The sequence below is a fragment of the Mustelus asterias genome, chromosome 5 (genome assembly GCF_964213995.1).
Source record: "Mustelus asterias chromosome 5, sMusAst1.hap1.1, whole genome shotgun sequence".
Lineage (NCBI taxonomy): Eukaryota > Metazoa > Chordata > Chondrichthyes > Carcharhiniformes > Triakidae > Mustelus > Mustelus asterias.
Window position 1 is genome coordinate 6,252,083 of NC_135805.1, and position 13,475 is coordinate 6,265,557.

Genomic DNA, 13,475 nt, shown 5'->3' on the forward strand with positions numbered 1-13,475 from the left:
GAACAGAGAGATCTTGGGGTCCATATCCACAGATCTCTAAAGGTTGCCACTCAAGTGGATAGAGCTGTGAAGAAGGCATATAGTGTGTTAGCTTTTATTAACAGGGGGTTGGAGTTTAAGAGCCGTGGGGTTATGCTGCAACTGTACAGGACCTTGGTGAGACCGCATTTGGAATATTGCGTGCAGTTCTGGTCACCTCACTATAAGAAGGATGTGGAAGCGCTGGAAAGAGTGCAGAGGAGATTTACCAGGATGCTGCCTGGTTTGGAGTGTCGGTCTTATGAGGAAAGGTTGAGGGAGCTGGGGCTGTTCTCTCTGGAGCGGAGGAGATTGAGGGGAGACTTAATAGAGGTTTATAAAATGATGAAGGGGATAGATCGAGTGAACGTTCAAAGACTATTTCCTCGGGTGGATGGAGCTATTACGAGGGGGCATAACTATAGGGTTCATGGTGGGAGATATAGGAAGGATATCAGAGGTAGGTTCTTCACGCAGAGAGTGGTTGGGGTGTGGAATGGACTGCCTGCAGTGATAGTGGAGTCAGACACTTTAGGAACATTTAAGCGGTTATTGGATAGGCACATGGAGCACACCAGGATGGTAGGGAGTGGGATAGCTTGATCTTGGTTTCAGATGAAGGTCGGCACAACATCGTGGGCCGAAGGGCCTGTTCTGTGCTGTACTGTTCTATGTTCTATATATTCACTGGAATTTAGAAGAGTGAGAAGGGATCTCATAGAAACTTATAAAATTCTAACAGGGTTAGACAGGTTAGATTCAGAAAGAATGTTCCCAATGGTCCAGAACTAGGCATCATAGTTTGAGGATAACGGGAGGTGAGGAGAAATTTCTTCACCCAAAGGGTGATGAATGTATGGAATTCACTACCACCGAATGTAGTTGAGGTCAAAATGTTGTCTGATTTAAAGAAGAAATTAGATATAGCTCTTGGAGCTAAAGGGATCAAGGGGTATGGGATTATGCGGATCAGAATATTGAATTTGATGATCAGCCATGATCAAAATGAATAGCGGAGCAGGCTCGAAGGCCTGAATGGCCTACTCCTGCTTCTAGTTTCTATATTTCAATGACCATAAGTGCTTGTATACCTGAGCAGACTGATTTGTGAGGCCTGTTCCCTCCAGGTCCACCACTTCCAGGGTCCGACTAGAAGCCACAGCAACGGCCAACATCCCAGCAACATGATCACCTGCAGAAGGAAGAGCAGAAACTGGATACAACCAAGGAATGAAATACAATTGTTTGGATTTTGCAGCCAGCAGTGAAGTGATGAGATTCACTAATGCCTTGATGCAAAGCTGCCTACAAAGACCTAGCAAACCCCTTGGCACAGTTTGAACCTGTCACTAGCAAAGGGAGTTTGCAGATATTCTGCAACAATGGTGTCAGCATGTAGGTGAGCAGCCATTCGGCACATGGCAAAGTGGTTAGCACTGCTGCCTCACAGTGCCAGGGACCCGGGTTCAATTCTGGCTTTGGATGACTGTCTGTGTGGAGTTTGCACATTCTCCCCATGTCTGGGGTAAATGTGCAGGGTTATGGGGGGTGGGGTGATCCTGGATGAGATGCTCCTTCAGAGAGTCGGTGCAGGCTTGATGGGCTGAATGGCCACCTTCTGCACTGTAGGGATTCTATGATCTAGTAAATTCAATAACATTGATGCATTCTCACAAACAAACGAGGAAGTAAAATACACTGAATTTTTCATTTTTCATTAACATTCTCCAGAGAACGCAGTAAATGATTGGGACAGACATAGGATTAAGGTAGAAACTGAAATACCTTAACAAACCTTAAAAAATAATTTACTTTAACAATAAGTGATTTTTAAAGTCATAATGGAGAAATTTGACATTGCACAAATATAAAACAAGTTGTTCAGTGAGGTTGTTCGGCAATAACTTTGAAGTTAGTATTTGTTAAAGACCTGTTGCACTTGATGTAACAAAGGGTTTTCAAAGGGTTTTACAGCAAGACTAATAGTTTTAAAGTGAAACTTCTTTTCAATTCATTCAGCTCCACTGCAATCCAGAAGCTTCAAAAGTGTACCCGATGAGGAAGCATAGGATCAATGACAGCAAGTTCTGGATTTCCATGTTTAAATTAAGAAGTTGCGAGCAATTTCAGAGGAATAATAACAACAAATACTGATAGATTAACCATCATTGCTACTATAAATACTGGGCCAAAGTAGTTGAAACCCAATATTAGTGAGCTATTTATTAATTTCTGAATTTATGGTTCAGTAAATAACAGACAGCACAATTATATATTCATAAACAGCAGTGTAGTTAGGAAAAGTGAGAATTAAATATGGATAGTTTATATGGAGGGAGGCACAGGAGGGCAACGAGTCCAGCAAAATGTGTGAAAATGGAGCAGGGGTGCAGAATGGAATCATCACACAGGAGTTGCTCTTTAGATTCTGGGCGGGCCATGAAGGGATAGAGAGGATGGCCTAGTCAGAAAGGCTGCAGTTAATTTGCATATCATAAGATGCTACAGTAGGTGATGTGATAATGACAAATTCATCTGCTTTTTGAGATGCTGCTTGGGGAATAAATATTGGTCAGGACACCAGGGATTTCTTTGCTGCTTTTCTTCAAAATAGTACCGTGGAATTTGCATGGTGGCACAGTGGTTAGCACTGCTGCCTCACAGCATCAGCACAGGACCCGAGTTCAATTCTGGCCTCGGATGACTGTGGAGTTTGCACATTCTCCTTGTGTCTGCGTTAGTTTCCTCCGGGTGCTCTGGTTTCCTCCCACAGAGTAAAGATGTGTGGGTTAGGTTGATTGGCCATGCTAAATTGCCCCTTAGTATCAAGGCGATTATGAGGGGTAAATATGAGGGGTTATGGGTATAAGGCCTGGGTGGGATTGTGGTCGGTGCAGACTCGATGGCCGAATGGTCTTCTTCTGCACTGCAGGGACTCTATGGGCCCGATTTTACCAAAATTACGGGCGCAAAATTGCGGTAAAGTTGGGTGTCGGGCCTAAAACACGATCTGCACCCGACTCATGACAGATCGCGTCTTTACCGAGCCCCGATCCGGGCGCGGGTCTGGCGTGCGCCCGAATCGGCCGGCGCGACGATTTAAATGCATTTGCATGTATTTAAGCAACGGATGAATGAACACCGCTCGACAATCACCAGGCAAGGCTGTTCTCTTCCTGTTGGGGAGCACTTCAGCGGTCACGGGCATTCAGCCTCTGATCTTCAGGTAAGCGTTCTCCAAAGTGGCCTTCACGACACACGACAGCGCAGAGTCACTGAGCAGAAACTGATAGCCAAGCTCCGCAACATGAGGACGGCCTCAACCGGGATATTGGGTTCATGTCACATTATCAGTAACTCCCATGACTTGCCTGGACTTGCAAAATCTCACTAACTTTCCTGTCTGGAAACAATACACATCTTTTTAACCGATGCCTAATGCTCTCTCCACTCACATTGTCTGTACCTTTAAGACTTGATTAGCTGTAAAGACTCACATTCCAATCATTATTCATGTAAATTGAGTTTGTGTCTTTGTGCCCTGTTTATGATCAGAACTCCCACCCACCTGACGAAGGAACAGCCTGTTCCGAAAGCTTGTGTGGCTTTTGCTACCAAATAAACCTGTTGGACTTTAACCTGGTGTTGTTAAACTTCTTACTATGGAAATTTAACCCATCGCTCTGGTGTCACTCTGAATCACATACCAGCCGTCCAGCCAACTGAACTAACTGTAATGTCCTAACAATGTTGTGGGTTTAAACAGAAAGAAAATAACCAGCTTTGCACACGTAAATCCAAACAACACACAACAGCTTTTATTGAAGAGCGGCTCTCTTTTCTGCATCACGTCCAAAACTGAAAGTAAAGCAGCAGGCAGCCTAAGCACACACCCAAATTACATCACCATCATTTGATACCATCAGCTCTTAAAGCAACATGCACCCTTTTCTGAAATATTTTACATCCCTCCCTCTTTACTTCTGTGATCATAACAACAAATTACTATGATGGTATACATGGGATCAATAATACTCCAGACACGGGGCTATGCAACGTTTAAGAGGCAGCTTCATACATATACGAACAGGCAGGGAATAAAGCGATCTGGACTGCGTAGAGGCAAAATGTCAGCAGGCCCTGAGAGATATAAAACCCCTGCCGTCGCCAACTTTCTCAGCAAACCAGAACTATCATGATGCTGAGCTCCTGGCTGAGGCTAAGCTCCTACGGCAACACAAGGGATGACTTGAGGCCAGAATGCAGATATTGGAGGACCACAACAAACAACTGGAGTCACAGTTGTGCCGACTGCGAAAACTCCTGGAAGAGCCATAAACAGAATCGAAGCTGAATGGATTTCCTGCGGTTTCTCCAACTGCTCCCTTTCAGCTTGCTGGAAATGGCCACACCGGTAATGTGGACTTCAGCTCGCAGACAGATGATTCACTGATTCCGCCCCACGACACGAGTACAGACCTTACGGATGTCATGGAACAAATCAATAGCTCTTTCCCCGTTTGCAGCCCAAGTTTTACTACAAGGCAACAGGTAATGATGTAACAATATGTTCCATACAGCAGACACTTGCGTTGAGACCACTGCTTCCTGTATGACCAGCAGCAGTTGTGAATAATAATGAAACTGAATGGGACCTTCAGAGAATATCAGTTCCACCAATTGGTCTCATTGAAGGAGCTTACCTGTGGAGACCCAACAAGTAGTTTTGACTATTGTCTGTTCCTCTTTGCTTCTTTTACTATGCAATTGTAAAATAATGAAGTATAAAATGTTGGACTCTGAAACTTATGCTACTATGTATAAATGTGCAGCATTTGGGGAGGGGGACTTTTTAAAATCACTTTTTACTACTGGTGTAACAATATTGTTCTCAAACTGTATCTGCATTTTACAATGTTTTAAAGAAAATGCTACTCTCTGTAATGCCACCCTCTTGGAAAACAAAGCCTTACAGGTGTGCCTGAATGCTGGCTGTGTACCTAAGAAAGTTGTTTATTTTAAAGTTCAGCGGGACCCCCCCCCCCCCCCCCCCAGGGGATGGTCGGTCACACCCTCTGCCCCCCCCCACATAGAGGATGAGATGTCACACCCCCTTCCCGCCCCCCCCCCCCTGCCCCGGGGATGAGACGTCACACCCCCTCTCCTCCGCCCATCCCCCTCCCGCCCCGACCAGACAATGACCTGGGTCAGAGAGCCGTTGCAGTCTCTGACCCCGCTCTTCAGAGGCTGCAGCGGCGACTTCGGACTTTTATTCTGCAGGTCGGTTACAGCGCGGACGCCAATCGGGCCAGAAGACAGAAAAGTGGGGTTTCACGGTAGAGTTGGGCGCGCGGTTCATTAAGTCGATTTAAATGCATGCGGGCCGCCCGATTCGGGCGCGCGCCGGACCTGCGACCGAATCGGGTGTCGGTAAAACCGCGATCTGCCAGGAATCGGGTGCGAATCGTGGTTTAGGCCCGACGCCCAACTTTACCGCGATTTCATGGAAACATAGAAAAACTACAGCACAAAACAGGCGCTTCGGCCCCACAAGTTGTGCCGAACATATCCCTACCTTTTAGGCCTACCTTTAACCCTCCATCCTATTAAGTCCCATGTACTCATCCAGGAGTCTCTTAAAATACCCTATTGAGTTTGCCTCCACCACCACTGACGGCAGCCGATTCCACTCGCCCACCACCCTCTGTGTGAAAAACTCCCTCCTAACATTTCCCCTGTACCCCCCAGCACCTTAAACCTGTGTCCTCTCGTAGCAGCCATTTCCACCCTGAGAAAAAGCCTCTGAGAGTCCACCCGATCTATGCCTCTCACCATCTTATATACCTCTATCAGGTCTCCTCTCATCCTACGTCTCTCCAAGGAGAAAAGACCGAGCTCCCTCAGCCTATCCTCATAAGGCATGCCACTCAATCCAGGCAACATTCATGTAAATCTCCTCTGCACCCTTACAATCTTTTCCACATCCTTCCTGTAATGAGGCGACCAGAACTGAGCACAGTACTCCAAGTGGGGTCTGACGAGGGTCTTATATAGCTGCATCATTATCCCCGGACTCCTAAACTCAATCCCTCGATTGATAAAGGCCAGCACACCATACGCCTTCTTAACCACCTCCTCCACCCTGTGGGGCCAATTTTAGAGTCCTATGGACCCGGACCCCAAGGTCCTTCTGATCCTCGACAGTACTAAGAGTCTTTCCCTTTATATTGTACTCCTTCATCCTACTTGACCTGCCAAAATGGACCACTACGCATTTATCTGGGTTGAAGTCCATCTGCCACTTCTCCGCCCAGTCTTGCATCCTATCTATGTCCCTCTGTAACTTCTGACATCCCTCCAGACTATCCAAAACCCCACCAACCTTCGTGTCGTCGGCAAACTTACCAACCCATCCCTTCACTTCCTCATCCAGGTCATTTATGAAAATGACAAACAGCAAGGGTCCCAGAACAGATCCCTGGGGCACACCACTGGTGACCGACCTCCATTTAGAAAAAGACCCATCTATACCCACTCTCTGCCTCCTTTGGGCAAGCCAGTTCTGGATCCACCGGGCAGCAGCCCCTTGGATCCCATGCCCTCTCACTTTTTCTAGAAACCTTGCATGGGGGACCTTATCGAATGCCTCCACCACTTACTTTAGGTGGTTGGTTCTCAGGCTGGCTAGGCTCTCTGGGAACAACAATCCTGCATGGGATTGTATTATTTTTTCAGTGTGATCTTCACATTAGTTGTAATTGTAAACTTGCTCAAATACGGTTGTGTACAAGTAATTTAGTCCACAAAAGGTACAGCAGCAGTGATGGCAATCAAAGTGAGGAAAAGAGGATCCCAGAGGCCAACTCACCCTTCAGGATTTAAGAATATTTACTTAGACACATCTATTTAGTGGCCTAGTCTTGGGCTAGTCAAGGGCCAGAAAGGGGGGTTAATGACCCTTGTCATACTTAAGCAGTAAGACCCGAACTCTGTGATTTTGTTTAGAACACTGCAGAGTCCATGTTTTTGTCAGAGTTCGGTGTTTTTCATGTCTGTGCCAGATAAAAGGAACAGCTATTCCTCTGTCTCCATTTGTTATCAAGAAATGCGATTAACCCAGCTCAAAATAAGCTAAACAGTCTCCATTTTTATGTACCTTTGTTTAACACGATGGAGTTGGCATGTATGCCTTCTGTCTTTGAATCATAGATTCATATATAGAACAGTACAGCACAGAACAGGCCCTTCGGCCCACGATGTTGTGCTGACCTTCATCTGAAACCAAGATCAAGCTATCCCACTCCCTATCATCCTGGTGTGCTCCATGTGCCTATCCAATAACCGCTTAAATGTTCCTAAAGTGTCTGACTCCACTATCACTGCAGGCAGTCCATTCCACACCCCAACCACTCTCTGCGTGAAGAACCTACCTCTGATATCCTTCCTATATCTCCCACCATGAACCCTATAGTTATGCCCCCTTGTAATAGCTCCATCCACCCGAGGAAATAGTCTTTGAACGTTCACTCGATCTATCCCCTTCATCATTTTATAAACCTCTATTAAGTCTCCCCTCAATCTCCTCCGCTCCAGAGAGAACAGCCCCAGCTCCCTCAACCTTTCCTCATAAGACCGACACTCCAAACCAGGCAGCATCCTGGTAAATCTCCTCTGCACTCTTTCCAGCGCTTCCACATCCTTCTTATAGTGAGGTGACCAGAACTGCACGCAATATTCCAAATGCGGTCTCACCAAGGTCCTGTACAGTTGCAGCATAACCCCACGGCTCTTAAACTCCAACCCCCTGTTAATAAAAGCTAACACACTATATGCCTTCTTCACAGCTCTATCCACTTGAGTGGCAACCTTTAGAGATCTGTGGATATGGACCCCAAGATCTCTCTGTTCCTCCACAGTCTTCAGAACCCTACCTTTGACCCTGTAATCCACATTTAAATTTGTCCTACCAAAATGAATCACCTCACATTTATCAGGGTTAAACTCCATTTGCCATTTTTCAGCCCAGCTTTGCATCCTATCTATGTCTCTTTGCAGCCTACAACACCCCTCCACCTCATCCACTACTCCACCAATCTTGGTGTCATCAGCAAATTTACTGATCCACCCTTCAGCCCCCTCCTCTAAGTCATTAATAAAAATCACAAAGAGCAGAGGACCAAGCACCGATCCCTGCGGCACTCCGCTAGCAACCTGCCTCCAGTCCGAAAATTTTCCATCCACCACCACCCTCTGTCTTCGATCAGATAGCCAGTTACCTATCCAATCGGCCAACTTTCCCTCTATCCCACACCTCCTTACTTTCATCATAAGCCGACCATGGGGGACCTTATCAAACGCCTTACTAAAATCCATGTATATGACATCAACCGCCCTACCTTCATCAACACACCTAGTTACCTCCTCAAAAAATTCTATCAAATTTGTGAGGCACGATTTGCCCTTCACAAATCCGTGCTGACTATCCCGGATTAATCCGCATCTTTCTAAATGGTCGTAAATCCCATCCCTAAGGACCTTTTCCATCAATTTACCAACCACCGAAGTCAGACTAACCGGTCTATAATTACCAGGGTCATATATATATATTCATCATACGTTATTCATCTTATCCTGATATAAAGTATTATACAAACCTGCATGTAGATTAGTTAACTTGTTTGTGCAAAACCTGTGATGTTGTTTCAAGGATATAAATGACGAACAATCGTGGCCTTGGAGATCGAACAAACTACGCAGAGGAAGATACTGCTAATACAACAAGAATCTCACCATGAACAATGACAGACATCTTAGAGCATTGCAATGTAATGAGGGCGGGGCCCGGGACATATATAAACTCTGTTCTTACTTGTGTTCGATGAGAAGGCTGGGGGTCCACTGTTAGGAACTTCACTTCTCCCACAATTGTGAAAATAAACCTGCATTTTGATCTACTAATAGTGTCAGAGGTTTTTTTACCTACAACAATTGGGGGCTCGTCCGGGATAATCTGTTTACGGTCCGGTCGAATGGCCACGACCGGAGCACCGGAATAGATTATCGAACTCTAAATAGAGTGGGTCAAAATGCAGTGCGTAATCATCTGTGATAAGAGTGCGTGATGTTTAGACGTGAGTGAGATAGAGACTGTCTGAGTGATCGCCGGGGTTTGAAGGAAAAGCCTTCATGTGTAAGAGTTAGAAGGAAAGGCCTTCTAAGGAAAAGCCGGCTTAAAAAAAATAGAATAAGCGCTGGTACGGAGGGATCTGATCAACCCTTACAGGTATCACCGGACTCCGATAAGAGCGACCTGGGAGAGGGAGAGCGAGAAGGGAGAATAAGTCACTCCAGGTGGTGAGTATAAACTTATCAGTGTTATGGCGGGACAAAGACAGTGGGGACCCCCTGGGTCCCTGATAAATGAATTTATGACTAAGAGGGACAGACTCATAAAACAGATGATAACAGCGGGATGGGATTTAGACCATCCACTGGACCAACAACAAAAATGGTTGGAAAAGGAAAAGAAAAACAAAACTAAGAAAATTGGAGTTCTCTTAGTTCATCAATTGGCTGGATTAATTGAACAGGTTTCAGTCTCGGGTAAGAAATGGGCTGATGTCAAAGAAAAAATTAAAATGTTAATCAACAAAGGGTTGAAAGAGCCTCCGAATTTGGGGAGCGACTCTTTAGAATATACCAAGAATGTTGGGGAGTACCCGAAGCTGCCCGAACAGATAGAGCCTTTTTACAAGCATTTAAAGATAGGCTGTCGCCAGCTCACCAAAAAATCCTTAAAATGGGAGTTCTCAATACCCAGACTTATGATGAATTAGTGGAATGGGCATCTGGAATTAGAGATGGACCAGATGAGAAACCATACCTACAAATAAAACAGGAAAACGTTAGTGCAAACAGCAGAGAAGATAAACCAAAGGATGCGTGCCATAATTGTAGGAAACTGGGTCACTTTGTCAGGCACTGTAGGGCTCCAAAGGGGGATAATGCACGTAGAAGAGGGTATGTGTATGTGATAATGAGGGAAACCCTAAACTTGGGTAATGTTGAAGTGAGAATGTGAGGCGTATGAGAAAGACAAAAGAGATAGACCAGAACGAGAGAGACTGCAAAGGAAAGACAAGACCGAGAAAAAGATTAGAACAGCAAGCCAAACAAAGGAAAGATAACAAACCAGAGATAATAGGCTTGCCAATGTTGTTCCAAAATCCCGATACGAATGAACAGGAGGGTAGAATCTACGTGTCTGCACTAGTAGGGGGCAGACCATGCGAAATGCTGGTGGACACGGGAGCCTCCATATCTATCACTGATCTACCCTTGCCCACCACAAACAAAATGATTTATATAAGGGGTGTGAACGGACAGAAGACCCCTGCCTACTTAAGTGAAACCACCCTAGTAGAAATTAATAACCTGTATATACCTATGCGATTTTATGTATGTCAAAATAATGAAGGAACTATTATGGGAAATGACCTGATGAAAGAATACGAAGTCTTAATAGATTGCGGGAAAGGCGAATTGATTTGGCCCCGCCCCGATGGGAGAAAAGACAGGGTAGGAACATACGTTAACCATTTAGAAACCATCCATGCAGCATCTGCAACTGGACGCAACTGGCAGTTAGAATGTAATGGATTTGGCACCATTTGCGCCTCAATCCCCGGGGTATGGGCGGAAACAAACCTGGATACTGGATTAGTCAAAATTCCCCCTATACTCGTGGAAGGGCCAGAACATAAACCACACCGACAATACCCAATTAAGCCCGAGGCCAAAAAAGCAGTTGAAGAAATTGTAAAGGGATTGGTAAAAAGAGGGATACTACGGGAAACCACTAGTACCACCAACTCCCCCACCTGGCCGGTGCCTAAACCAGACGGGAGTTATAGATTAACCATTGATTATACCGCTTTAAATAAAGTGATCCCCAAGTTACACCCCATCGTGGCTAGTCCATCTACCATTTTAAACGGGTTATCACCATCCCATGGAATCTTTACGGTATTAGACATCGCCAATGGATTTTGGTCCATTCCCCTGGACTTTAATTCACAAGATAAATTTACATTTACCGTCGGTGATAAACAGTACACATGGACTAGGCTCCCGCAAGGCTTCCACAATAGCCCGGCTATATTTCACCGGGTAATGAGTAAGATATTAGAACAAGTATAGGTCCCGAGGGGGAGCACAATCCTGCAGTATGTAGATGACATCTTAATAGCCTCCGAAACTAGAGCAGAACACCAGGCGGCACTATACTCAGTCCTGAAACACTTAGAAGAACAGGGACTAAAGGCAAGCCCCAGGAAGGCCCAAATAGGGAAAGCACAGGTGTTATATTTGGGACACCTGATATCCCAGGGGACCAAAGAAATGCCATTGGACAGGAAAACAGCCATTCAGCAAATGCCAAGACCAGTAACCGACCGAGGGGTAAGGAAGGTTTTGGGGTTGTTTAATTACAGCCGCAACTTTATACCAGAATTCACAAGGCTAGCCGAACCAATACAAAGGCGAGTAAAAGGGGAGAAACCCGCTCTAGAAGTTATAGAATGGGGATCAGAACAGGAAAGGGCATATAGTAAACTAAAAGTAGAACAAATGAAGGCTCCAGGGCTTGGACTGCCTGACGCTAGTAAAGATTTTCATATCTATTGTAATAACGAGGGGGGGTTTTATTCGGCAGTAGTCACACAGGTCCATGGGGACAAACAGCGACCCGTGGGTTATTATTCCACAGCGGAGGGCCCCGTAGTAACCGGGTTACCCAGATGTATAGCCGCACTAGATTGAGTGGCATGGGCAGTAAAGGTCAGCGAGCCCATCATCATGACGGGGAATATTGTTTTACACACCAAACATACTTTGGTGGAAATGCTGAACACAGGAAAATTGCGGTCTGTCTCAAACATGAGAAGGGCGAAGTGGGAGGCAGTGCTTCTCCCACCCACTAAGTCCATCACCATTGCACGAGACATGGGAATGAACCCCGTAGAAGGAATGTTAGGTGAAGGGTCTCCCCACTCATGTGGGGACGTAGACGAAGAGGTAGAGGAGAGTAGAATAAAAGATGCGCCCCTGGAGGCACCAGATTTGGTCCTGTTTGTGGATGGATCACGGAAATATGCAGATGTAGGCCCATTACGGGACAGGATTAGACGATATGTATTAGAGTTAAGCTCCCAATTGAAAGATATGCGGAAAACAGTATGGGACAAACAAATAGTGATAGATGAGCACAATAAACTAGAACAGACCCCGGAGGTACCCCCGGCGGGCAGCAAGGTTATGGTAAAAACACTACCAGGAAAACCTGGATTTGCCCCCAAATGGAAAGGCCCCTATGAGGTCATTATTAGTGGAGACACCTGTGCCTGCATAGATATGCAAGGTAGGGGTGTCTGGAAGCATTGGACTCAGTTAAAGGAATACACCAATTACAGCACAAAACAGTTAAAAGGGGAATAAAGGGTTAAAAGTAAACAAGCAGGTTGTAAGTTTCTCTCACTCGAGGGAGGGAGAGAGAGAGAGAGATGTAAGATGTAATTGCGATCGAGAGCCTCATGTGATGGAATGGGGTATAGCAGATCAATGCGAGTTTAATAAATTAATAAATTTTACAACAGGGGCATCGGACAGAGATTTGGGGAATGTGGGAATAATAGCATTAGATTACATCTGAAGAGTCGTAAGGAGAGTTAGCCATTTAAGCACACAGTAGATTCGATCTTGCATCTGCCTGTGTAAAGATAATTATTTTAGGAGGGATATTTAAAAGTGATAAAATAAATGGATTATTTGGATCAGGCTTTTGTTAAATTTGAAAATGTATTTTTGATAGAACTGAAGTTGAAAAGATAAATAGAAAGAATCATTCCTGCGTATTTGAAATGATGATGAATCACTTGTTTATGTTCCTCTGAGTTATAAGACTTGCAGTAATTTTAAGATATAGTCAAAATTTAACAGAGAAGGGAGTTACATAAGGTAGAATGGGAGTGCGTGTGTCATACTGGGAATTATTGTACTGCCATAATGCATTCTAATTAAAATGTGTTACAAGGATCAACCATGAAACTGTATTAAATGACAGACGGGCTAAAAGGGAGTGCCCGCCTATAATACCAAATTGACAAATCAATATAATTAGAGATGAGGGAAATAATTCAGTGGAATAATGAGATAAGAAAATGCTGGGGAAGTATTTGTTACAAACGGTTAAAGATTAAAGTGATAAGATTTCTTGAATTTACTTCTGTTTTGAGTTGAATTACAGCTTGGAAGGCAGCAGCATAAAAGCGACTGTTAATCAACGGTCTGTATTCTTAAATGTTTTACTTCCATCCCAGTTTAAGATGTTAAGTCTGAATAAATGTTGGAAGCTTCCATGTGTATCTATGTGTATCTGTGTGTTTAACAACGTGATTGCG

General features: G+C 44.9%; 1 protein-coding gene across 1 annotated transcript in view; it reads right to left on the reverse strand.

Moving 5' to 3' along the window:
- lrrc73 (leucine rich repeat containing 73) overlaps window positions 1–13,475 on the reverse strand; it is a 172,934-nt gene that overhangs the window by 60,331 nt on the left and 99,128 nt on the right. The window contains exon 4 of the mRNA XM_078212147.1: window positions 1,110–1,210. Coding sequence (XP_078068273.1) covers window positions 1,110–1,210 — 101 coding nt within the window. The remainder of the gene's footprint in view (window positions 1–1,109; window positions 1,211–13,475) is intronic.